This window comes from Erpetoichthys calabaricus, chromosome 17, assembly GCF_900747795.2.
Source record: "Erpetoichthys calabaricus chromosome 17, fErpCal1.3, whole genome shotgun sequence".
In the NCBI taxonomy this organism is placed as follows: Eukaryota; Metazoa; Chordata; class Cladistia; order Polypteriformes; family Polypteridae; genus Erpetoichthys; species Erpetoichthys calabaricus.
Window position 1 is genome coordinate 43,647,323 of NC_041410.2, and position 27,590 is coordinate 43,674,912.

Here is a 27,590-nt window from a genome sequence, read left to right on the forward strand (position 1 = left end):
GTTTGCAGTGTTTGAATAACGTTCCTGTCTCTCTACAACCTCCTGTGTTTCTGCGCAAATCTGTGACCCAAGCATGACAATATAAAAATAACCATATAAACGTATGGTTTCTGCTTCACGGATTTTCTTATTTCGCGGGTGGCTCTGGAACGCAACCCCCACGATGGAGGAGGGATTACTGTACTTCAGTTCTTCATTAACTGTTCTTCTATTACTACAATACTGAAAGAATTTCCTTCAGGTCATTTTTTCACCTTATCTGCAATATTTCTCTTCAGCTGTGATTTAGCTTCCCTAATAGCCTTCTTAATGGTTGCCCTCATGCTTTTATAAGGATACTCTGAAGAACACCACTTTCAACTCCATCTTGTTCTGATTTCTTCCATCATAACCCTTTGATTCCTGTTCTTAAGCCAATTTGGCACCCATCTACACACACTGCACTGAATTTCCCGCTTCCTGTAGTTTGATGTCCTTCATTTCATAAGGGAAATTATCAGAAGCATTCAGAGTTCATATCCTTTTGGAGCTGCTTCATAGAATTCCAGCATGTTAGTAAAACACAACCTCCCCTGTCTGGACACATACTGACTGCTCAATTATTAACCTCTTCTCGCCATGTAATGGTCAGTCTTCTCCTTAATTATTTCCCTCCATTGATTTACCCGTGATGCTTGTTAGGCTAACTGGCGTATAGTTACTTGTATCATGTCTTATCACCCGTTTTATAATATGTTATCTTCTAGTCCTTTGGACTTTATCCAGTGTGCAGTAACTTTAGAAAAACACATGTCAGGGGTTTATACAGTGTATGCACTCATTAACCTCTTAAAGAATGAGGTGCATTCAACACTAAAGAAGTGAAAGTTCAAGGCGTAGAATGTAGATAGCTGCAAAATTGGTCTGAAAAACAAGAAGCAAAAGGTAATGTTCCAGGTAGTGTGCCTCAGGATTCAGTGTTGGGACCACTGCTCCTTTTAATACACATGATCTTGAAAGGACTATAAATAAAAAGCTTTTTAAACATTCAGATAATACCAAACTAGGTGGAAGGGCAGAAGATTCAGAAATCCGCTGCATCATTTTACATAGATCTGGATAGAATTCAGATTTGAGCAAATTTGTGGCAAATAAAATTTATTATAAGTAAATGTGAAGTATTACATATCAAAAGTAAAAATGTTAGCTTTGAATACAGAATATGTTTGAAACTAAAAAGTACACCTCATAAGAGACATAGGAGTTGTAAAGAACTCTTCACTTTTTACATCCAGGCAGTTTGCAGAGTAGTTAAGAAGAATTGTACGTAGGATGTTAGGTTATATAGCCCAAAGTGTAGTGTACAAGTTGAGTGAAGTTATGCTTAAGCTGTATAATGTACTCAAAAGGCTTTATCTAGAAGCTGGTACTATACATGTTTGGTCCCCACATTACTAAAAGACACAAAAGTGTTGGAGAAGAGTGATTAGGCAGATTTCTGAAATTGCATTGTATGAGAAACATTGAATTGGTCAAACATTTTCAGTTTAAGCAAAGGGAGATTAAGAGATAAGATCAACCAATTAAAAATTATAAGGGGATTAGTACAGTGTATCAGAGTTGTAATTTTAAAATAGCTCTTCAACAGGAACATGGGAACACTGATGGAAACTTAAGGGTAAATTTTAAACAAACGTTAGTATTTTTTTACACAGACAACTACTGTACAAACACAGTGCATTAGATCAGTTATTCCCAAACTCGGTCCTGGGGACCCACTGTGGCTGCATGTTTTTGTTACAGTTGCCTTCTGTTTTTAGTTGGACTCTTAGCCTAATTAAGATGGTTATTTACCAGTTTCTGTGTTTTGGGTTCAGTGTAAAATTTTCAAAACTCAATATGGTAATTTTTTTATTAGAATACGTCTTAAGCCACTGATTATATTTTTTCTGTTATTTGCCAGGATCTTCACTTGTTCCATGGTCCTCCCTCTCTTTCTAACTGCTTCTTTAACATTTTCTTCCCATACTCTTCCCCTTTGTCTTTTTTCCTCGCCCTTCATTTCAAACACCTTTTTTCCATACCTTGTTTCACTCCTCCTTAGTTTATGGAATTGCAATAAGTGAGCAATAGTTAGAAATTAAATTCATAACAGGAAAGAGCAAGCTAGAAGCAAAAAGTGTGATAATAAATGTAAAGTAATGAAAATAAGAGAAGAACAAGGAGTGAAACAGCAAATGTGGGTACAGATAGATGGAAAACTAAAACACATGCCAGGGTAGGAGTATCAGGGATAATCCTAACTAAGGATGTAAAGATAGATAAAAAATCAGAAACAGAATAAACAAGACAAACTATACTATCAAATTAACAAAGCCTTAATAAGAAAGGAAGAATTGAGTATAATGGTGAAGATGCATCCCGATAAAACCACATTTGTCACAAAAATCTTAATACGCTGCCAGATCCTTGCCAATACTTAATAAACAAGATATAAAATAATTGTAGTTGAAATTAGGGATGCTGTAATCTGTTGGCTGCCAATCTAAAGACTTGATTGGAAATCTGTAAATTGGCAGATCACAACAATGATCTTTTCAGCCCTTCCCTTTCTAAGCTTCACTATAATTAAGTTGCAGTACTCTTTTTGCAGTGTAAACAAAGAGCAGAATGTTGAAGCTTGTCTTACCAGAGAGCAAGAGACGATTAGAGTATTAGCTTTTACATTAAAAAACTGGAGTAATAAACCTAGACAAAGGAATAAATGAAGTCATCCTGTGAAATTAGACAAGAGGCAAGAAAAGCTACCTTAATGAATTCAGACCTTTTTATTTTATCCTTTAATTTAAACGTCTTTGAATTTGGATAGCGAGCTTATGTTTTTATCTTTTTCCAAATAAACATTTAAGAAGAATTTGAAATTTTACTAATAAACCTATTAAGCATGTGTCTTCTTGATAAAACATTTTATGAACATTTCATACATTCCCTGGTCTTTAAAGATTTTTGCTGTGTTTATTATTTGTGTGTCAAACAGTATATGTTTTGGTAAGAAACAAGTACTAATTACACCTTAAGAATTATGAATGTCTAGCTGGTATACCGAAAAAAGCACCTGTATAAATATAATCAATGTATATTGTAACAGCAAAAAAGCTGCAGTTCAATTAATGATTGAAAATGTGTTGGGTTTTATTACAGTGTGCTAAATACAAAAAAACCAAAAAAAACGAGTTCATACATATTAACATTTAAGCAGCATTTAATTGCCGATATCCATTGATTGTGTGGGAATTTTTTTTTTTTTTTCTAATTAGAGAAATGGCAAAAAGCATTTTATTTTGTTCAATGCAATGTATTATGGATACATATTTTTGTGCATATTTTTAGTTTAAGTATGTAATTTAAGGACATTTTATTTTTTAGTAATTTTCTGGTCACTAAACAATAAGCCTACAGAATTTCATTTTGTTAATTTTATGGTCAGTGATACAGGCTTAAACTTTGACTTAAACATACTGAGGATTCTTTGACATATTCAAGTTACAGACCAATGTTATTTATGAACATAAACATCAAAGTATTTGCTGAAATAATTGACTGTTGATTAGAGTGTCATTACTAAATTAGTTCATCCTGACCAAAACGTTTGAATTATACTTAATTTAGTTTCTGATAATGTCCATCTCTTTATCCCCAGTGCTTGAAATTCACATAGGATTGCAGGTATCCCACACCAATTTAGTAATTCCTGTGAATTGTAATTTTCAGTGCGTACATTTCCCACAAGTATTTTTTGCTAACCAGTCTCTTGCAAGTTGCAGGAATATTCAATACTTTTTAAATTACTGTTTTATAATTGTCTTACCTTGGAATGTAGTTTTTTCATTGTTTACATTCTGTTAAGCTTGTATGCATAGGGTGTCCCACTAGTTGCTATTGACCAGAACTTGCAGGTGTGGAATTTGGCAATCAGCTGGTTAGTGGAGCTGTGCAAGTGTGCAGCAGGCGTCAAAGATGTGGTTGGCACACAATATCATGTGCTTAAACTGAGCTTTAGCAGAAGCTTGACTAAACTTTGTTAAACTGATGGCTAAAAAGAAACTGAAGTATTCTTGTGCTCAAATCGGTACAAAAATTCAGGATATTGATTTATTTAGTGATTTGTTTTTTTTTTTTTGTTTTTTTTCTTTAACTTCATAAACTAACTTTAGCCAATGTGTGATGGTGTTGTGACATTTAAAGACAGTTGTATTGTCATTTCTTTATAATGTTTATGGTGGATTGATTACCTTTAAATGTGATTTTGGAAAAAAATCACTGTTACACACAAAAAGACACAAAGCTATGCTCAACGAATCTGATAACTTATAATTAAATCGGCTGTGGATATACACATGCCTAAGGCTGCTGCCTTTCTAGCTCTGAAAAGATACATTTCACAGAAAAATGAGGGCTTTGTTGGTCAGTTCACATTATGGTATTTTGAAAATGTCATTTGGATTTGGCAACAGTTCATGGTAATATCAAAGAAAATGTTATGTACAGTGGTAAACTAATAATAAGCATAGTCATTCTCAAACTCAACAGAGGAGCAGAGAGCAAGAGTCTATCTTAGCAGCTGGAAAAGGGCCTGGACCGGGTATTGGTTCATCATAGTGTCCATTTATTCACGCTCACACTGGGATCATTTAACCAAACCTGTAAGGCTTTGAGAATGTGGGGGAAAAGTTAGAAGAAAGAGCATGCAGGCAATCAGGTGCTGTATTTGAACCTAATATAGTGAATATTGTAAAGTGGTAGTGCCTATCAGTGCACACTACAGTGAAAACTAAGCTAATAAATATGTTAACTAATACTGTATTCTGTCAAAAAATCTAATTTCTTAAATTAACAGCATTCACACTTAAAGCCTTATGGTCCGTGTACTTTTTGGTATTTGAAATTTCATTTTAGAAGCAAAAATGAAACTGAAAGGAATTTTCAGATTTTGATTTTTGATTAACGAATAAAATTAGGGAAAATATGGTATTTTTTTAATTCTGTGGTAACAAATAGCAGTCATACGCTTAAAATTAAACATACTTTTCTGGATTTATTTGTGATTCAAATAATGAAAATGTAATAGCCCAAAAACAACAAAGCAGATGCATTTTCGTTGTCTGAAAGCGGAGGTACTTGTTCTTCTGCGCGATTTTTGACGACACATGTGAACAGTCCTCCTCACAGCACATCGACCGACGGCCTTGAAGTTACACTGCACGGCATCAGCAGAGGATGGACCATTATGTTGTTTTTTGGAACAGTAAAAAAGTGACACTCCGGGATGAGGACATGACTGCAGAAAAACTGAGTCGCATCTTTCAGGTAAAAATACAAGCTTTGCAAACTTAGCTTCATTGATGTAGCATTTCTTTTATAAACGTTATTATTGTTACTTACTGTGAAACAGCTAACATTTGGTGATTTCATTTAGTAACACTAAGTCTGGCAATTTTTATAGTGCTAGCATTCTGAATGTGTGTGAATGGTTGCTCACTGACAAGTGTCACACATGTTAAGAAAACTTTCTGTAAATCACGTTGCTCTCCTAACTTGTGTTACACTTCTGCGCACTGTTAATACTCGAAATGTTCACTAGCTTTAGTAGCCAGTAAAAGTCAATGAGCAACCATTCAAAATGCTAGCACTATAAAAATTGCCATACTTAGTGTTAGTAAATGAAATCACCAAATGTTAGCTGTTTCACAGTAAGTAACAACAGTAACGTTCATAAAAGAACTGCTACATCAATGAAGCAAAGTTTGCAAAGCTTGTATTTTTACCTGAAAGATGTGACTCAGTTTTTCTGCAGTCATGTCCTCGTCCCAGAGTGTCACTCTTTTAGTGTTCCGAAAAACAACGTAATGGTCCATCCTCTGCTGATGCCATGCAGTGTAACTTCAAGGCCGTCGGTCGATGTGTTGTGCGGAGGACTGTTCGCACGTGTCGTCAAAAATCGCGCAGAAGAAGAAGTACCTTCGGTTTCAGACAACGAAAATGCATGTGTTTTGTTGTTTTTGAGCTATTACACTTTCATTATTTGAATCACAAATAAATCCAGAAAAGCGTGTGTAATTTTAAGTTTATGACTGCTATTTGTTACCACAGAATTAAACAATACCTTATTTTCCCTCATTTTATCCTTTAATCAAAAATCAAAATCTAAAAATTCCCTTCATTTTGGTTTTTTCATTTTTGCTTCTAAAATGAAATTTCAAATACCAAAAAGTACATGGACCCCTTATATTATCTACTCAACTGTTTTAAAGCTGAAGAAAAACTCTGAGAAGAAAAATAATAGAATATAGTGTGGATATAAAAAATACATTTTTTTTCGTCATATTTTATATTCTTTGTGGTTTTATTTGCATCACACTTGTGAAGAAAGTTTTCCTTAGCTAGTCTGGCTTTTTGGCTAAAAATTACTGGAAATTTGTACTTGAAAAATTAAAGAATTATTTACTTAAAACTTAAAATGGTTATCAGCTAGTTGTTCAGATAATTTGCTATTTCTGCTGTCTTCTGAAAATTTTTCATAAACTGCTGTAATCATCAGAATAAGTAATTGTGGTATTTAATGTTTGAAATATAAATATCTAAAGTAACATACATATCACAGCTCTTTTTTAACAGTGCCCCGACTCCCACACTTTTGCCCCCCTACAGAGTCTAAAATCTCCCCTTGTGTTAAATTTAAGTAGGGATTTCCCTTCTAATTTCAAAATTGAATGTCAAGGCCTGATCCCAATCATTGTTGCTGCTCCCTTGTTTTACAAGCCTTTTCAGAATTTAAATAACTAAAATCTATATATATAAAAGACCACGTCGCCCGACCATGGGGTACGCACGCACGACAGAGCCCCGCCCGCCAACTCTAACCCTCCTCCTGTGTCCACCCTCGCTCTCGAGGCATGAGCAGGCAGTGCGCATAGGGTACGCACAACAGAGCCCCGCCCGCCAACTGTAACCCTCCTCCCACGTCATGGGATATGCATGACAGAGCCCCGCCCGCCAACTCTAACCCTCCTCCTGCATCCACCGTCGCTCTTGAGGCATGCACACAGCCTGCTCATGTGCCCGCCCCCAACTCCTCACCAAACACATCCTGAGTTGCTTTGCTCTGCTCTGTGCTACAGTCCACATGCACCTCTGAGCCACGTTGACTGTTCATTTTCCTAACATGGCCACCGCTTCACATGTATTTCATGGAAACAACTCTTCTTTCAAGGTTATACAAATTCATGCATCAGGTAACTGTTTCTTTCTATCAGTCGGATATTTCTGGAAAAATGTCATTGATGAAACTGTTGCGCTCGAACTTCGCAACATGGCTGTTCGCAACATGGCTGTAACCTTTGTTTGCTAACATTGTGATAACTTCGGCGACGTGCTGTCCATTGTTCTTAGTCACGGAAGCATAGTCATACAGTCTGCTCAACAATACTCTGACAACATTTATACTTCCAGAGTTTATGGTGGCGAGGCAGAAATTGTGGCGATGTCCCAAATACTTCCAGCTACTATCACCATTCACTTCCGAGAACGTCCTTCATTCCCCGAAGAATTTCTTAGCAGTCTTACTCCCACTGGCATACCTCCGCATAAACTCAATTAAAATTGGTTCAGTCGTCATGCTTCTCAGAAACCTCATGCCAGCAAGAAGTCTCTGTAATGACACTAGATTGACTGTTTACCAGCATTCACCGCAATGTACTGGAGTGTAAAACTAACGCAGCGGCTACCTCACAAACTGTCCTTACTCCCTGGATTTCCATGACCCCATCATATTCAAATTTGCCTTTTATTTTTACACGCAGACAATTTCCTGTTAGATTAGCCTTTGCAATGACAATTAATATGGTATCAAAAAGATATGCCTGTATCTGCCAAAACCAGTTTTCAGTCATGGACAATTGTATGTTGCTCTCTCCAGAGTTCCATCTTTTCATTCACTGTCATATCCTCAAACCCACCCCATTTGGACAACTGTGTCTTTCAGGAAGTGTTCACCCATCAATAAATAATTATGCGGCATATACTGCACCACGGGTCGGCTAGTGAATATTAAATGGTTTAAGGAAGGCACTAAATTTGAATCTGATGGCAGTTATGCACAAGTTTTAAAGGAAATGGATAAATATTCTAAATTGACTCTATACCAAGGTGGTATTTTTGCATTAAAAAAAGGCATTTTAGGAAGTGTCTGAATTTCCCATAACTTTTTACTGAGAAAATACACTCAAATGATTATTACTCAGAAGCCTTTTCTGGATTAGTAAATAATGTATGATCCCATGTTTTTCTTAAGTATTTTAATTAGGGCTGCTTTTCGGTTAGGGTTAGTGTGTTCATGATTAATCTCTCAATTAAAAATTTGAATTGAAATTTGCTGCATTTTAATTGAATTTTTATTCTTATTCTCTTCGAGCATATTTTTTAATAGAGCAAAATAACTACTTACTTTCTAATATAAAACTTTTAATAATCACTTTTCTATTGTATTATTAAAGTTTACTGAACAGTTTTGTGTAACAAAAACAATTGAATAAACAGTGAAGCATTAATCAGTCAACAGCACAAAGTAAGAATTGTTTTTTATGTTCCATCACAGTGCAAATTATTCTAGGAGTTTGTTTTTGTCAGTATTGCTGTCTTTAAAATGATTGATATATAGATGAAAATAAGACATTATTGATTTTCTGACTGTTCAGCCAATTACTTAAGCCACCAGTTTATTTACATTTGGTCATTCAAGTGATGCCGTTTTTTGTCAACATTACTCATTACTTGCATAAAAAAAGTAACTATGTAATACAGTTACTTAATTAGGTTTGCATTATTTCTAACAGAGATATAATACCAACCCTTGTAATGAAAATAAATCTTCAGTATTTCCTTGAACAAAGAGAGAAAAAAGCCATTCATTCCAGGTCATGATGATAACGTAAAGCAGGATTCAATGCTATTTATTTTATTATGCAGCTTTTAGTTCTCCTTATTTTAAGTCTTTGTTTTTTCTTAGAATGTTGGTTCTAGCATTGGGTGCAGCAAAACAAAAGCATTTTTTCAGTTTAAATATAGTGATTGACTACTTCTCAATTAATAAAATGTTGGTTAGTCTTCATTTGCTATAAAGGAAATAACATCCACTTCCTTTTTCCATCCTCGGTGCAAGCTCAGAAGATCTGTGGTATTTCCTGCTGCGTCACCAGATCACACTGTTTCAAAATATCTCTAGCAAAAAACTGGATTAAAGCTAAACGGATACTTGCAGCCACTGCTGCTGAGATGATCACTTGTTCCCTGTGATCCCTAAACGGTACCGATTTAAATTTGACCCTCGGCACATGCAGGCTCAAATGCATACCTATAACTTTTTTGTTCAGTTCTTTTTCACTTAAAAGCACACGTTTAACCTAGTGTACAATGTTACCAAAGCCAGCAGCCAACGTCTTTACAAAAAAGGCAAAACCTCTGTGTAAGAATGCAACACACTTAATGACAGTTTAGTGTTATAGGTACCCTCATCATTTATCTGCATGGAATTAAAGGTTTCTCTTGGGGTCGACCCTAGCATAATTTATACATGCCCTGTAAGTTCCTGCTTTTAAAGTAAATATCAATGAAATGACACCAGATGTGTCCTTTTGGATGCACATGAAGTGGTGTAGGACAACATTGGTGGCAGAAGGATGGAGAATTCTTGGAGGGGGGTGGACAGCATTGATACTGTCTGTCCTCAAAGTGCCCTTGCGGAAATTCGTTGTCCATCACCAGTCCACTTCCTTTAGAGTCAATTTACAGGTGCTGGAGTGAAGGTGACAAGATGGGAACAGCAAACAAAGTTTTGGAAAGTGTGCTTTTGTGTCTTTATTGAATCAAGCTGGCTGATAATTACAAAGGGCACTTTAAGGAAGACATGGGAGTCAGGAGATGCTCATAGGTGTGTAATGCTGAAGTCTAGTGAGCATGCACATGTGAGGTTAGCTTGCTTTTATACGGGAATGTGTGCATGCATGAAATGGGAGATGGTCCCCTGGTCCCTTATTTGGTAGTGGAACAAGGCTATGAAAAGCATTGAGAATTCAGTATAGGGTAGGTGAGAAATGTAGATGCAGTTCAGGTAGAGTATTATGGATGTGAGCATGTTTTTCTACATAGGCTGGGTTTCCTTTGTAGCACCGATTTAAAAAATTAATGCTGTTAGAGGTTGCGTTAAATGTAATTGCAAATTTTCAACATGTTAATGGTGACTAAGCAGCAGCTTTAATTTTAAGGATAAAAAAGGCCTGTGATGGTACCCAGTACCCTAGATAAAGGATTCTCATACTCCCTCATCCTTTTTATCCTGAGGTAATTGAATATTAATCTGCAATGGTGTTTCTCTAACCACTCTTGTTCTTTTTTGCTTGTTCCTTAGCCCCCCGAAAGACATATTGTTGTGGGAATCTGTGCAATGACAAAGAAGTCCAAATCAAAGCCAATGACTCAGATACTGGAGAGACTTTGCAAGTTTGATTACATCACAGTTGTCATCTTTCCTGAAGATGTGATTCTCAATGAGGCAGTTGACAACTGGCCACATTGCGACTGCCTAATCTCCTTTCATTCTAAAGGTACAATTTCAAAAGAGGTTTTCTGATTAAACTATTATGTATTTTGAACCTCTGAAAATAAGAAAGTACATACTATACAGCAATAAATTTACAATTGATTTTGTGTTTTGAGGAACATTGATGCTCAAGAAGAGTTTATAATTCTTGGTTTGGTATTTATTCCTCCCAAAACTGTGAGAAAAAGCTATGAAATAATTCTCAAATAACATTTTGAAATTCCAGATGTTCATGAATATGAACATTAAGTATTTTATCACAACAAGCACATTATAAATTACAAAGATATCCAGCACTACATCTTGTTCAGATCATATACAGTGGAACCTTGGGTCACGACCGTAATTCGTTCCAAAACTCTGGCTGAAACCCGCTTTGGTCGTGACCCGAAGTAATTTCCCCCATAGGATTGTATGTAAATACAATTAATCCGTTCTGGACCGTACGAGCTGTATGTAAATATATATTTTTTGAAAGATTTTTTAAGCACAAAAATAGCTAATTATACCATAGAATGCACAGTGTAATATTAAACTAAATGTTTACTTACTACTTCTGTAATATTTACTTCTTCTGCTTGGGCTCATGCTCGCTCGCTCACTTGCTGCACAGGGAATGCACAGGGAGAGACTGAACATGTGCGGAAATCATTGGTGCGTACAAAACGGAAGGGAAACTGGCTTGTTTGTCACCCGAGTGTGAGGTTGTAAACAGATGCAAAATTTTGGCAAACTTTTTGGTCGTAACCCGATTTGTATGTGGTCCGAGACGTTCGTGACCCGAGGTTCCACTGTATACATCACTCATATTTGGACAGTAGAAAAAGAAAACCGCAATTTAATTTTAAACGATCACTTAGAAAAATCCATATATTTAAAAGGTGAAACATGGTTTAGCATACTCGTTAATTGAAGTCAAATTTAAAAAATATCTTCTACATTCAAAACATTTCTTCTAATTTCATTTAGTCCTAAGTAAAATAGGTTGTGTTGGAGTGGAAGGGTTGAGGTTCTATGAATTGAGCAATGTTAAATGGTATGCTAGCAGTATTATGTTGGTTATCCCAATATATTGTTAATTAAGCATTAATATCCCATTGGATATTACACAAGAGCTATTTTTGGATTAGGGGTTATGGACTGACAACACAGTGGCACTGTATAAGAAGGGCCAGGGCAGTCTGCACTTGCTAAGAAGACTCCAGTCTTTTGATGTGTGCATTAAGCTACAGGAAATGTTGTGTCACTCCATATTAGCCAGTATGGTGTTCTATGCTGTGGTCTTTTGGGTATGCTGTTTAAGCTCAAAAGAAGCACAATGCCTGAATTAACTTATCGGGAGAGCCTGTGCCATCACAGGATGAACCCTGGACACACTGGAAGAAGCTGTTGTAGAAAAGAGGATGGTGGCAAAAATGGATGCCATCATGAAAAATCCCCTCAATCCCCTCCAGGAGGTGCTGTCTTGGAGCAATTTTAGCCATAGGTTCAATCAACCATGATGTGCTAAGAATTGCCCAGTGCTTTCAGACATTTCATTGCTTCCTCCTGGGGTACTTGTTAAGTTTATTATGAAATGACATTTTGAAATATCTGAACAATATATACAGTATCTCACAAAAGTGAGTACACCCCTCACATTTTTGTAAATATTTTATTATATCTTTTCATGGGACAACACTGACTATATGACACTTTGATACAATGTAGTCAGTGTACAGCTTGTATAACAGTGTAAAGTTACTGTCCCCTCAAAATAACTCCACACACAGCCATTAATGTCTAAACTGCTGGCAACAAAAGCGAGTACACCCCTAAGTGAAAAATGTCCAAATTGTGCCAAATTATTTTTATTTATATATTGATTGATTGGCTTTATTAATTGTCGTGCAAATCTGTACCCTTGTTTTTTTTATGTTTCTGCTGTTGTATGCATGTGAATTTTTCCTTGGGATTAATAAAGTTTATCTAATCTAATTGTAAATCTGTAATTTCTTAGAAAGGAACATGGTCACAACATGTGGCCCAGTGAAGCAAATGCCTAAAGACATCACTTAAAGTTTAGATTCTTGACCCTTGATACTCTTTGAATGCTCCAAAGCTAGTAAAAGCTTAACCTTAGTAAATGTTTAATTTGAGTTAAACCATGTTTTGCACAAATTGACAAAGAGTGAGTTTTATGAAGGGCTACCTTCCCTTAATTCTTGGTAAAGCTAGTCAAGGTTCAGTACCAAGTATTCTTTCTGAGTAGGAGATGCTACTTCTTATTTTTGTTGCAGCTGAAAAGTATAATGGAAAGTATAATACATGTAACTGTTTATTTGTTAACAGAATGATAGCTTCCATTAATTTAATTATGAGAATTGCTTACTTAGGTAGTCCTCCAAAAAAAATCACCTCATCATCAAAAATTGCATCACCTCATTCCCAAATAAATCTCTCACAATCCTGTATATGCATATTTTGAAAATTGCCACTATGAAATCTTTGTCCACTTAGATGAAGTCCAGTATCATCTTGAACTGGTATACAAATGCTAGAGATCTGTTTAAACTTAAGTTTGATTTTTATCACTTCGTCCTATTAAGAAGACAAAAATTGCATGTGTATATAACATCAAAACAGATAATAAAATCTTAAATGATGGTGATATATGATTAAGAACATAATGTAAACACTACCTGATAGTACTGTTGTACAGGTATATAAAACCATTAAATTTAACAATATTTGTCAGACTCAAGATGTGTTTAGATAATGCCACATTGTTACTTGCTGCTGTGCTTTTCATTTATGTAATATGCTAGAATACAAACACAGCCCCAGCAAGTCAAAAAAGAACATCACTGTCTAAATACTTAAAGTTTACTATATGTTCAAACATTATTTGCACCATTTTATATATAAGATATGGCAATATAGCAACAGTATAGCCACCATGGCTATGGTATGCAGTGTTTACTTATAAATGCCATAGGATATATAATCCTACTGCAACTTGGTGCTGCTTGGTTAGCTTTCATTCACACAGTTGTTTGTGGTTAAATTTTAGATGGCCGTATTACTTTTTCAATGCAGTGTAGCAACAGTTTGCACAGTATGCATTTTTGATCAAAATCCTCACTATTGAAAACAAAATAATACCAAATTATGGATGACTCTCTTCATTCTGATATTAAAACCTGTATAAAGGGTTAGATGATTTAGATGTAATATTTATATTTCACATTTTTTCTGAAGGCTGTCTCAAAAACAGGAGAAAGAAATTCACACTTTTAAAAAGATGTTGTTAGGGCTCATACTCCTGAAAATGTCTCTGTGATTGGTTAAAACAATAATTTCCTGTTTAAAGCACTTGATAATTAGAAAATCTCAATCTCTAACAGCACAAGAGTACCAAATGGAACGAAGTAATCAACACTTTACATGATTAGTATAGTACTGCACATGCAAATGTAATAGGGACTAATATACAGTAGGATTATTTATGCAGTCCTAATGAGAAGCAGTCTGCCAGGTTTAGTTGTTTGGTCAGCACAGGTGATACAACTGGAGTAAGTTTTTAACTCGTCTATAAAAGTATGGTGGCGCCCCGTATGGCAGCGGCTACTCCGGCTCCCGCTAACAATGTGCATTTTTCGTTAAATGTAATGTCTTCTATGTTATGTTCTTTCACGAAAATTACCTACAATCGATCCAGTTTACTCACTTTGTGCATCTGATCAATCCAGCACATTATCGAGCGATTTGCTGGCTTTAGATCTCCAAACTCTACGCGGACTGGGAATACTATGGCAGCAAGACTCAGAGGCCTGCACAGCAGAGGTACCACCTACCATCACCGGCCGCCTGGGCAAAGCGACGCAAGCAGTGTGGAAGACCATGCAAGCGAGGCACTCGGGCAGGTATCGCCGCTAGACTAAAGGCTAATCTACACAGACCAGCGCTTCCATCTATTCTGCTGTCTAATGTCCGCTCACTAGAGAACAAAATGGACTACCTAAGACTGGATTTAACCATATAATACAAGGGGTGAGACTGTTGTGCACTCATTTTTACAGAGACATGGCTGAACTCCACTATTTCCGATTAGCCTGGACGAGCTAACAAACTTTCGAGCAGATAGGAGTCAAAGTCAAAAAGTCAGTGAACTTTATTGTCATCTCAGCCATATGCAAATATACAGATAGACGAAATTGCGAAGCACAGGGTCCACAGTGTAACAACAGTAACAATTCATGCTCTCAGTGGAAAATCTCAGGGAGGTGGTGTATGTATATAAACAAACAACAACTGGTGCACAAATGTTGAACTTGTCTCGAGCCCCTGAAATGAAGGGATTGTGTTAAAAAAAAATGCTTTAGTTGCCTCACATTTTTATGCAATCGTTTTGTTCACCCCACGGAATTAAAGCTGAAAGTCTACACTTCAACTGCATCTTGAGTTGTTTCATTTAAAATTTATTGTGATAATGTACAGAACCAAAATTAGAAAAAAGTTGTCTGTCCAAATATTTATAGACCTAACTGTATCTATATCTATATATCGATATAGAGAGAGATCTATTTCTATCTATATCTCTCTATATATATTTAGTTTTTATTGTTTGTAGTGTGCTGTCTTACGCTGTCTTACCTACTTTTTGTGTAAGAAGTGAAATGTTTGTAATGTCTGTATGTTGTCTTGCGTGCACTTGTCTTTTATGCACCTGTCTTTTATATCTGCACATTGAGCCTGGAGAAATGCAATTTCGTTCATCTATGCATCTGTTGTTGTACTGTTGTATGGTATGAATGACAATAAACTTCACTTTTGCTTACTTACTTGCTTATTTTACTGAAACATCACGTTCAAGATCATTGTTTCTGAGCCATATACGCAATCATATATGCAATATGATTTGTTTAAACTGGAGAATTCAAGAATTTGTGTAGCTACTTTATGTGCAAAATTCCAGACATTTTGTTGAATTAACTCGGTTGCAGTGGTTGGTCAGCCAAAACTTGTTTTTCATATTTTTCATAAAATAACATTGACCCTGTTTCCCTTAAAGTATTCATTGCATTCAACAGATGCCTATAGAAAATGCAGCTATTTTAAACAACATAAAGAAATGGGAGCTAAACTAGACTGAAATAATTAAAAAGGTACAGTATTAAGCTACTATCTTATGCTTTTAAGATATGCGTAAATATAATTGAAAAGAGATTTAAGAAAAATAGTGCGTGTTTGAGAAAATCAGTTTGGTGTCAAACTAGAAAGAGGAACCACAAACGTCTTTGCACTGTGTACCCTTAAAGGAGAAATGCAGAGAAGAAAGACCTTGAGAAAGTTCCTAATAGACTGCCAAGAGAACAGATTTGGAGGAATTTGAGAAGGAAAGTATAATAGAAAAAAAGAGAATAATGTTGGTGTAATTTGTATATCTGATTATTTGGATGGTTACCTACCAGGTAACGCTTGTGATTGGTAGGCAAGTCAGCAAACATCCGCCACGTCCTCTTAAGTTACGAGAAGCTTATCATAGATATGTTATCCAGTACCTGCCAAATGATGCAAAGAGTACACGACACGTGTACCATAACAAATAATGTAAAGCACTGTAAAAGACTTCCTAGACAAGGAAAGGAGTTAGCAAGAGAGAAGAGAGTGAATAGGTTAAAGGAGACACCATAGGCCCTAGGTTGCAGATAGTAGAAGAAGGTGGAGGAAAGAATGCCAAAACAAGGCTGAGGATTTTGGAGTGATTGGAGGCCAGATTCATTGATTAGGTCAACAGAGGTCTTGTTTGGCCACCTTGTTACATTTAGTACTGAGTTCACAGAGTACTGCAAACTACGTTTTTAACTGTGTGATATTCAAGTGTTCAAGGTTCAAAATGACTTCAATTCAAGATTTAATGATATGTCAAAGATAATTAGAAATAATAATAATAATAATAAATACATTTTATTTATATAGCGCCTTCAAATACTGCAAACAGAAAAAATCAGAATGCATCGCTGAGAAACTTGACTTTGAAGGTTCTCTGAAATTCAAATTTAAATTCAGTGTCATTATTTAATTACATTTTCTAAGGTTTGAACATTTGAACATTAATTTGAAATAATTTTAAAGGTAGATTAAAAATGAAGGATTTCTGATACCCCACAGACATTATTCAAGGTAATGAAAACAACAGTAAAATGTTTAATTTGGGTAAAATATATGTATAGGTTAGCACAGTTCTGTTTATATTTGATTTTAGATGTTAAGAGTCATGGCAGTATATAACTGTGCACCCATTGTTTTAAAGACATATTATCTATGTAATATGTCAGTGCCTAGTTAGTTACTGTTTTCAGTATTTATGTAAGAGGTAAAGGCAGACTGGATATCAATTTTGAATCATAAAACCGAATTATGTGTCTGAAGTTCTGTATTTTGAAAGTGTTTTTGATTCATGTAAAACCCAATTTGCAGTTGTGATCACAAAAACTTTTCAAAGGATATGTTTTAGTTTTCTTTATTTTTTTATATACTTGTATCAGGAAGTAAAGTAGTAACATGTGACATATGTTCCTGCTAGTTTGGATATTTTATACAGAAAATTCACTAGCTCATACTTAATGTTATGTATATCTTTGTAATATTTGTTTCTTTCACTATTTAAAAAATGTAATAGGAATAAATTTCTAGCTTATTAATTAAATACTATAGTATTTGAGGTTTCTGCTGTCTTTTCTTGAGCAGAGAATAGACACCTTTTAAAAACCTATCATCACTGTATTACTTTGCAATGATGAAAACACTACGAAATCTTCTCCCGAGTCTGAATCAGTGTTTGCATTTATTTCTTTAGGTTTTCCTCTCGACAAAGCAGTTCATTATGCAAAGCTCAGGAAACCACTTCTGATCAATGATCTAAACATGCAGTACTTCATACAAGACAGGTATGACAGAAAAGTAATTTTGCTGGCTTCATTTTACTTTTTCTTTTTACTAGTGATGTTCCAATTGTTGGGGCCGCTAATCTAGATTAACTGATTTTTCACCCTAAATAATTCAATAGGTGATCAGTAAATTAGTCAGTTTCAAAAACTATTTATTTTTCCAAATCTGCTTTTCTAAGCTTTGTGGTAATTTAGTTTTTGTGCAACTTTACACAGGGTATTATGGTACTTTAGGAATCGCACATAACGTTTTCCAGCTGAAACTTTATGTAAATAGAGAGTGGACAGTGAAAGTTTAGTACAGTATACTAGAGAGTAGTGCTGGGCGGTATACCGGTTCATACCGAAAACCGTTTTTTTATTTTTGTTATGATATGGATTTTTCTTATACCGCAACACCGGTTTAAATTGCCTAAACAACGTTCGGAACATGGCGCAGTGGGAAACTGTTTAAGTGGGAACCTGTTCACTGCTACCCCGCTAAACACATGCTACAGAGGTGTTGCGCGGGGGCTCTTTTTCACTGCTACACTCCTAAACAAGCATACAACTGAGTACATGCGTTAGTGGAGGTATTGTGCGGTGAAAATGGACAGAGAACATTCTGAAACTGAAGCTGTAGCAGACGATGATAAAGTTGAACATGATGACACAGAAGAACTTTTGCTGGAAAAAGGAGTCACGTCTGTTGTCTGGAGATACTTTGGATTTAAAAGATCGGATATGGACCATTATGTTCAAATGTGTGAATACTGTTTCTATACTACTGGATAATACTGCAAGCCAAGTTGTATTTTTTTCAATACTGTGTAATGTACCTGGGTACTGTTTAATAGTGTGACGACATGTTGACTTTATTCTCGACATTTCCACTTTAATCTCGACGCTTATGACGAGAAAGTCGACATTTCTACTTTATTCTCGCCATTTGTTGAGATTAAAGTCGACATGTTGACTTTATTCTCAGAATTTGTTATTAAAGTACAACATTGTAAACTAAACTTCATCTTAAAATGAATATTTAATTTACTAGATTTTTCTCAAACCCCGTCATAAGTTATGTAGCACATTAAATGCTTTGTGTTGTGTTCCCGGAGCCATGTTAATTGCTACATGCTTCTTAAACTGACTTCCTCTTGCACTAAGAGGAGGCACAGAGAGCACACAGAATGCATTAATTTCATGATATTCCTGCTTCCTGAACATTTAAAATGCTAAGATAAATACTTGATATAATTTTCATGATGAAATGCATTAAAGCATGTATTAATCATGTGGGGGCACGGTGGTGTGGAGGTTGCACTGCTGCCTCACAGCAATGGGGTCCTGGGTGTTCCCTGCTTTGAATTTGCATGTTTTTCTGGTGGGTTTACTTGGCGTGCTTCAGTTTCCTTTCAAAGTCCTGTAGGATGGCGGGTTTTGTTATGCTATATTAACCCTGCTAGTGTATGTATTGCTCGTATTCACCCTGCGATATGCTGGCGCCACGTTCAGGATTTCCTCCTGCCTTGTACACAATGCTTGCTGGGATGGGCGCAACCCTGAATGGACGGCATAATTAAACATGTTTTTTTTTTAAGTTCTGAACACTCCGTGGTCTAAGTTTATAACTAGTTTTAATTTCACAAGGACGTTTATCGTGTGGCGAATGGTTATGTGGAGAAAGAAAAAGGAAGGATAGGAAACTGGGGGTTTAATACGTCAGAAAGAGACGGCACGCATGCAATAAAGAAGGCCCACTCAGAAGAACATCCACTGAATTCTGTGTTTGTGTCTTCGACCACCAGATCATGAACCCAACATTTACACAATATTTAAGTTAAACCTGTGTGATACCCATTCATACATCCAGTTTTTTGGAACCTTGTCACACCTGCCATATAGTTCTCTACACTGAACGTACACCTGGGGACCTCTTACTGCGAGGGATCAGCACTACCGTGCATGTTTAATACCTGTTTTAATGCATTTCATCATGAAAAATTATCTTAGCATTCTACATTTTCAGAGAGCAGGAATATCATGTATTCTGTGCAGCGATCGCTGCCTCTTAGTGCAAGAGGAAGTCAGTTTAAGAAGAGCGTAGCGATTAACAACTGGGTCTGGGAACACATAACTTCTGAGATTTGGGTTTGGGAAAATCTAGAGAATTAAACATTGATTTTAAGATGAAGGTTAGTTTACGACATTCTACTTTAATGACGAAATAAACTACGAGAATAAAGTGGAAATGTCGACATTAATCTCGACATATAGTTTTTTTTTTTTATTTTACTGCGTCTGTATTTTTTTTTTTCTTAACCGTGGCCCTAATATGATTCCGTAGGGCTATACCACAAATAGCATTATAAATGCAAGTTGCAGTTTTATTGTTTATTGAATATAGCTTAGCTTGAAGCAAGGTCAATATTAATGCAGTTTGCCTTAATGATGGTTCAGTTGGTAAAGATGTCATCACCAAGTTGCACTTGTTTTGTTTTGATTTATTTTTATTTGGTGAATACTGTGTAATGCACCTGGGCTTGAAGTCTTAGAAGTAACAGTATTATTACTGGAAGTTGCACTATTATTTATTTTATTGTTATTATTTATTAGTTTAAATATTATGCAGTTTAATGATGGTAAAGTTGTTTAAAAAGTCACTTTAACATGTCAGTGGACAGAGCTTGTTAACATTAACAAAGTGTAGTTGGTTTACAAAAAATATTTACTATGTATTCCTTTTCTAAGACATGTTCAGTGCAATACAACTTTTGACAAGCACCTCTGGATATTTTACTAAGTCTAAATGCCTCTTTGGATGGTTGAAAATATGTTGTCAAAATTTTAGTTTAAGTTGTTTGCAAACTTTGTTCAATAAAAAGGCTCTAGATTTTAACTGTATCTGTCATGCAATGTGACTTCTTCTCTTCATTAGTGCCACCCCTTTGAAAAGTATCACTTTATGGGGCCATGCAAACCTGTATTGATACTTGTGTGCACATTAAAATGTTTTTTTGTACAATTCTCATGACAGTGGAATAGGTTATTCTTAGCCAGTAATTGCAGTGGAAATCTGGTTAACATCCACTCATGCATGGGGAAAAAAATACAGTCCAATACCGTGAAACCGGTATAATTTTGAAAAATACCATAATATAGAATTTTGGTCTTACTGCCCAGCACTACTAAAGAGTGAAGACAGGAATATTGGCTTTTATATTAAAGAAAGTGGAGTAATTATCTCAGAAAAGGTAAGGGAGTCATCCTGTGCATGGAGAGGAACATTGGATGTATATTTGTTGTCTAGTTGAACTTGGACTGGAAAAAATGAAAAGAGGAACTCCTTTAATGAGTAAGGACCATTTCATTTTGTCCTTTATTCAGCTAACATTTTAAATTAGGAAATTTGCCCTCACTGCTTATTGAACAATAGGCTTCTTAACTTAAGAGCCAAATATATCGATTTTACAATTATCAATCGTTACTCTTGTATCTCCTCTGATAAACACAAACATTTTATTAGAAAAATGGCTTGTAATTATAAGTATTTTATTTTCTTTTGTGGCATGTGTTTTATGGATACATATATCCGGTATTAGTTTAAAAATTTATTTTAAGGGGATTTAATTTATTTTTAGATTTTTTTTTTTTATTATTTTTTTTTTTTGTCACTGAACAATAAGCCTATAGAATTTCATTTTATAATAAAAATTTAACAGGTAACAAATGTATTCTGCAGTTTGAGTGTAAAAACACCATTTTAATGTAAAACATAAGGCTTCTACATGGCTGGTTATGAAAGAGCTTATAAATAAAAATTTAAAAGGCTAATGAAAACAAATTGGAATTGGTCAATTCTAGTAACATGAAATCAGCATCCCTTTTTTACAATGTAAAAGCTGGTTGAGTGGCTTTGTTCTTTCTTTTAAAGCAAATTAGATATTTTGATAGCATAAAATACATTGTTCATTTTGTGATGGTTTCCTCTTTTCTGTTTTTATAATTTCTTATAGGAGGGAAGTATATCGCATTCTTCAGGAAGAAGGGATTGATCTACCACGTTATGCTGTGCTAAATCGAGATCCAGACAATCCAGAAGGTTAATTTCATGGAGCTAATGTGAACATGTGTATTGTCAATTTCATACACAATAGCACATAAGGGGTAGAAATTTTTTTGTTGTTGTAGTTTGAGCCAGTATAGGAAATTGCAAGCTTGGAAGGCTTTTGTAACTGTCTTCTTTTCTTTTGGTTTGGAGAATTTCCAATTGAGTCCATAAATAATGGAAGTGTTTTGTCTTGGTAGAGTAATATTTTACTCTACTTTCCCCTTTTGTATTATTAATATGTAGCCTTTGTCAGAATGCTTCAAACCTCACAGACTTACCACTGTTTATAAGGTATTGTAGTATATAAGTTCTCCCCACCTTCCCTTCTACATGTATAACCTCAGACAATTAGGTGAAGTAAAAGACAAGCAGGAGTTAAGTTACAATTTAAACAATGTATTATTGATAATATTCATAAACAATAACAATATGCAAAGTACATTTGAATATTGGCAACCATACAACCTGATAAATGGTGATGTATAGTTTCAGGTGGCACACAGACTTGTTAGTTACTTAAAATGTCTCTAGTTAAGGAGTCATTTGTGGTCAGCTTTCTTCAGAACAGGCCACATGCCTGTCTCAATATGGCTGCTGAGCTGTGCTCTTCATTGTGTTGTCCTTTTTAGTTCATGGTGTGTGATGGTCTTTCATCAGTTTGATAAACGAGAGAAAGTGAGGTAAACCAAGCAAATTTATAGGTTTTCTGTCCAACCCCTAGAGCCAATAGGACGTCATGGTACTTAAAGGCCTCTGATACAAGCCAATTCCAAACAGCCATACTTCAGACCAATGGGGGAATAGAACACCTTCACACCCGCCCTCCAAACCATGTGTTAAGGTAAAGCTTGGAAGTTAGGCAGCCTGGCTTTCCTGTGGGGATTGACTGAGAAACAGCAGTGAAACATTTACCAAACTTGTTTTAGGCACTTCCCCCAACCCTGTCGTAAAATTCAAAGAGACTCATTCCTAAAAGAGGGGTAAACATGAGTGCTTATCACTAATGTAACACTAATATTACATTGCTTTGCCTAAGTTACAAATAAAGACATACAAAATATTTGTCAACTTGTATGCACAAGTTTCTCAACACAACAGTAAGAACATCATTACTTGATCCCAATGACTTTTAATCTAAAGAAACTTATTTCCTCTTTACTGTCACACAACAAGACAATATCTTTTCAAAAAATATAGTTTGGTTACTGGCACTGTGGCAGTAGTGCTTTGTGTGTACTAGGTTTCTGTGTTCTGTAAGGGTCTGCTGGCTCTGTTATTGCTTTGTGTGGTTTGTTTATTTTCATTGAGAGTCATTTTACAAATTTGTGACAGCTGGATTATATACACATTTTTCCTTATTCATTGTCTGAAATAAACATCCAAAAACCTATTTTCATAAACCTTTACATCACGTTGCATTTAAATTACTAATCAGAAAGATGTTATAAGTCCAACGCAGCAGTGAGGAAGATTTCTCTCTGTAGTTACCTACTTGTAAATATTAAAATGTTTACTTTAGCAGCTTCCACAAAAAGCACCCTTAGGATGTTGGTACTATCTACCGGAGTACATCATAAATGTCCCAGCAGTGAATGAAAATGTGACAGTGAAAAGATTCTAGCAACATTGGTTGTAGAGATTTCTTGAAGCATTTCAATATGAATGTGATTCATAACCTCCAAAATCTAATCGCTTTTCTATTTGTTAGGAACTGTTTGATGGATGGATTGATTGATGATACATAAATGATCTTTTTGCCAATTTTATAACTTTACATAACTTGGTATCCTTTTTCAGTATGGAAAATCCTGACCTATTCCTGGAAATATATACATGGCCGCCGCACAGTTCATTGGCAAGCCTTACCCTGAATGTGCCTACAATAGAGCATGTGTGGGACATTCTGAAATGACAGTTTATAGTCTACTCTACATTCTCCATAGACCCTTGCATTCCTAGACAAACAACAAGATGTAATTTTGAACCTGTATCACTAAAGTCCTTTACCCAGTACTGATGACCCCTGTTTGTAAATTCCAGTCAATTATTGCTTTCCTCTAGTTTTGGAATCATTTCATCCACATGTCTCACTAATATTGTGTGATGATTTTCAATTGTATTAATTTTTCCAGGTTACAAATTTTTTGTCAGAGTGTACAAATGTTTATGTAATTCACCTAAGAAAAAAAAGCTGTTTTGAGTTTAATTTTGGCTTTGTAGACAAAAAACAAGTTGCCCCGTCTAAAACTGCTTTAACGCTGCTGCAGTAGTTATCTTAAAATGCATCAAACGTAAATTAATGGAAGTAATAGTAAAAGGCAATGTATTAAACTATCTATCCAATATAGAAATGATAAGGAATAGTCAACATTTTTTAGAAATCTGAAGATTGTTTTATTACTTTTGTAGAGTTCTATGAAAAAGCAAAAAATGAAAAAAAAATTATAGTGGATTGCGCAATGTTTAAATTTAGCCTTTAACAAATTTTTAATGCACCACTAATAAATGTTAGCATTGCTGCTTCAGGAATCAAATGTTTGGATTCAAATCCAATGTCTGCATGGTGTTTGCACGTTTTCCTCCAAGTACTCCTGCTTTCCTCTAAAGCCCCTAAGGATGTGCCAGTTAGGTTGATTGAATATTCTAGATTAGCTCCAGTATGAGAGTGAGTATAGCTGTGTGTGTGTGTGTGTGTGTGTGTGTGTATATATGTAAGTGGGCTCTGTGACAGACAGGTACCATGTCTAAAACACTTTCCTGCATTGTGCCCAATGCTACCAGGATATGTTTCAGCCCCTGCAACCCTACCCTATTTTAACTAGGTTTAAGAGTAACTGGCAGACTGTCTGAATAAAGACTAATAACAGAGACGATCGGAAAAAACTTGGATACAGGCATATAGGTAGAAAGTTAAATTTAATGTAAATAGGTAGCTTTGTTCATAGTAAGTATAATTAATTATTTTCTGGTATCGCAAAGTAAAGAATCTGTAGCTAATATTTCACATCAAATGATGAGAGAGTCCTAATTATCTCATCATTGTCTTTAAGTAGACAAGGTATAGAGCGTTTAAAATGGTTAATAGTATATTGACTTTCAATAGTAGTATATTGACGATTGAAGTTTTGCAAAGAGAGACAGGTTATTTATCTAGAAGGAAGTTGCAAAAAGTTTGAAGCAGCATTCCTATGGCACAGCACCTTGAAACAAAAAAGAAGTGCAAGCAAAAACTCGGTACCCTTCAGAGAATAAAAGATCAACACCATCCTGGGAGTAAGAGTGGTCTTTATTCAGTATAATGTCTGTGAGTAAACATTTAATTCTGGAGTGCTGCTACAAATAGTACTATATCCGGTAATTTGAGGTTGAAGAAGAGTAGAGCGCATAGGGTGTCATTTTCCATGACAACCAGTATTATATTAAGCATTCTCTCAACCACAGCCTCTGGAAAGTCCAACCTATCGAAAATCCAGACCTTCATACACCAGAAAATCTAAACCTCTTCAAAAAAACGGAAGTCACTCTTATTCAGAGTCCCAGTGGTAGCCCACTCCAGCCCTAGGTACTTGTAGTTTCCTTCTGTCAGTGCTGACAGAAGATGGAGGGAGGTTGAACCCCTTGACATCCGCCATTATCTCATCTGTCATGCTAGTACTGAACTGCAGCTGGTTATGTTTATTGTACCCCACAAACCCTTCCACCAAAATCCTGTACTAATCCTCTTAACCCAATATGATACACCACCTATTACTGTAAAATTACAGAATTTCTGAAGATTGCATGACTCAATGTATCTAAAGTCTGAGGTGTTCAAAATGGAAATAGAGAGGAGAAAATCTAGCCCCTAACTGCGCCCCTGTACTGCATTTATCATTGTGTGACACACAGCACTATAACTACAACCTGTTGTCTGCCATTCAGGCAGTCCAAGATATTGTAGATACATAAATTATAGTTTCTTTCTCAACACCACATTCTGTGTTCTGAGAAATTAAAATCAATGATTCTCACAGTGTGTCCTGCCTTGACCAAGTAGGCTCTATTCAGCAGGTTGATGATCATATCTTTTATCTTAACACTGAAATCCCTGAAGCTTACAATTTTTTTTTGTTGTTGTTCCTGACCTCCGTGCCTCTCCCTCTCTGATTTGGTGGCATTTATCTCCATTCCTTTCACAAGAGCAGTAATGACCACAGTTGATGCTGTGGTTGAAGACTGGTCCGAACTATTTCTTTTACTGCTGATCAGAAATATGATGCCCCCTGTCAGAGTATCATGCAGCAATTGTGCTTTGACAACAAAGACGCCCCTGCAGAACGTGTGAAAACAGATTTGCTGTAATCTTGGACATCTGGCAACGTTTTGTTTTGAGTTACAACCCAGTACAACATATTACTGCTGATGAGCATCTGTTTCCAACCAAGGTCTGTTGTCCTTTCTTGCAATACATCTCAACCAAGCCTGACAAATTTGGCATAAAGCTTTGAACTGTGACACATTTGGAGACAAAGTACATGTGTGATGGGACGTTTTCCTAAATAAGGAGTACCAGTTTTCCCACGGGAGAGAAACTTTCCGAGACTATGGTCATAAAAATTATGTAGCCGTTTCTAAACAAAGGTAGAACTGTAACAACAGAGAACTTCTTCACGTCGCTTTTGCTAGCTAATAGACTGCTGCACCGCAACACAACTCTACTTGGCACCATAAATAAAGTGGGACTTTCACCTGCAGCTAAAGTCACTTTAGTACACAAGCAATTCTCCATGCTAGTGTTTAGATCTGGCACTGCTATAGTGATGGTGTATGTGCCCAAAAAGAAGTCTGTTTGCGTCCTTAGTACCATGCACCATAACACGGAGATTAGGCAAGATTGGGAAAAGAAAAAACATTCAAATAACAACTCATGTTCAAATGTCATAGAGTTTTCAAATATTGACGTTTTCATGCATGGATGTGTGTGTACATGCGAGAGAGAGGCAGAGACAGATTTGAGGTCATTCAAGTGGTTACTGGAATATAAAATAGACACTTTCACAAAGATCTAATGAAATGAGTGTGCTTTTATTCAAGAATAAAACCGAATAACAAAAAATTCAAGTGACAACAAGATACCAAGAAGACATGATTCACCAGCATTTGTATGTCTGCTTATATCCCTTCAGCGATATCTTTTACAGGTAGCGAAAATTTACACCAGGTGTTAAGACTCAAATCAAATGTATGTTTTTGTTATATTATAGTCATAATAATACAGGATGAGTCAAACTTATGTTAACACTAATGGTGCTATGTACTGTATATAGCTATATACAATTTTTGTGCCACATATGGTACATATGTTGAACATGATGGCAAACAGGTTGAGACATTATTGTAAATCATCTTGCACATATGAAGTATGTTTTGTGAATAAATTGTTTCCGCCATTCAAATGTTAATATAATTTTGACTCACCCTGTAATAGCAGCTCACTACTCAAAATGAGAAAAGCCCGGTCTCGCATCCACAGCCTCTTGATTACGATGCAGCAGTTCTTACCTCTGCACCAGCCAAGCAGACATACTGTATCAACTTACTGTCGATTGAGATTTGGGCTTGGGTTTTTACACATTAACAGCAACATGTAAATTGAATGATTTCTTTGTCTTTGGTTGTATTCTTAAATAAAAGTGCACTTTTTTCATTATAGCTTTTGTGAAATGCATGTATTCGTAATAACAATATACTGTATTTTCTCTACACAATTCCAGACACCACACACCCAGATAAAAAGACTTGAGCTGGGAGAACTTAACTGAAACAGTGGGGGATGGGATAGCAGGCTGCTTGCTGCATGTGCTGATTGACACATTTGTAAAACAAAGATACTGATGAAATGGTATGAAGGAATTTATTCTTTGCTTTTTCACAGTTATGTTTGTATGAGTTGATT

General features: G+C 35.7%; 2 protein-coding genes across 9 annotated transcripts in view; both read left to right on the forward strand.

Annotated features, from left to right (window-relative positions):
• Positions 1 to 27,590, forward strand: part of LOC114667240 (EGF-like repeat and discoidin I-like domain-containing protein 3) — a 742,682-nt gene that overhangs the window by 609,499 nt on the left and 105,593 nt on the right. The gene's annotated exons all lie outside the window — the stretch shown is intronic.
• Positions 1 to 27,590, forward strand: part of LOC114668041 (inositol hexakisphosphate and diphosphoinositol-pentakisphosphate kinase 2-like) — a 300,171-nt gene that overhangs the window by 47,632 nt on the left and 224,949 nt on the right. For all 8 annotated transcript variants that reach the window (XM_051920820.1, XM_028823642.2, XM_028823634.2 and 5 more), the window contains exons 3-5: positions 10,442 to 10,637; positions 17,475 to 17,565; positions 21,561 to 21,646. In XM_051920820.1, coding sequence (XP_051776780.1) covers positions 10,442 to 10,637; positions 17,475 to 17,565; positions 21,561 to 21,646 — 373 coding nt within the window. The remainder of the gene's footprint in view (positions 1 to 10,441; positions 10,638 to 17,474; positions 17,566 to 21,560; positions 21,647 to 27,590) is intronic.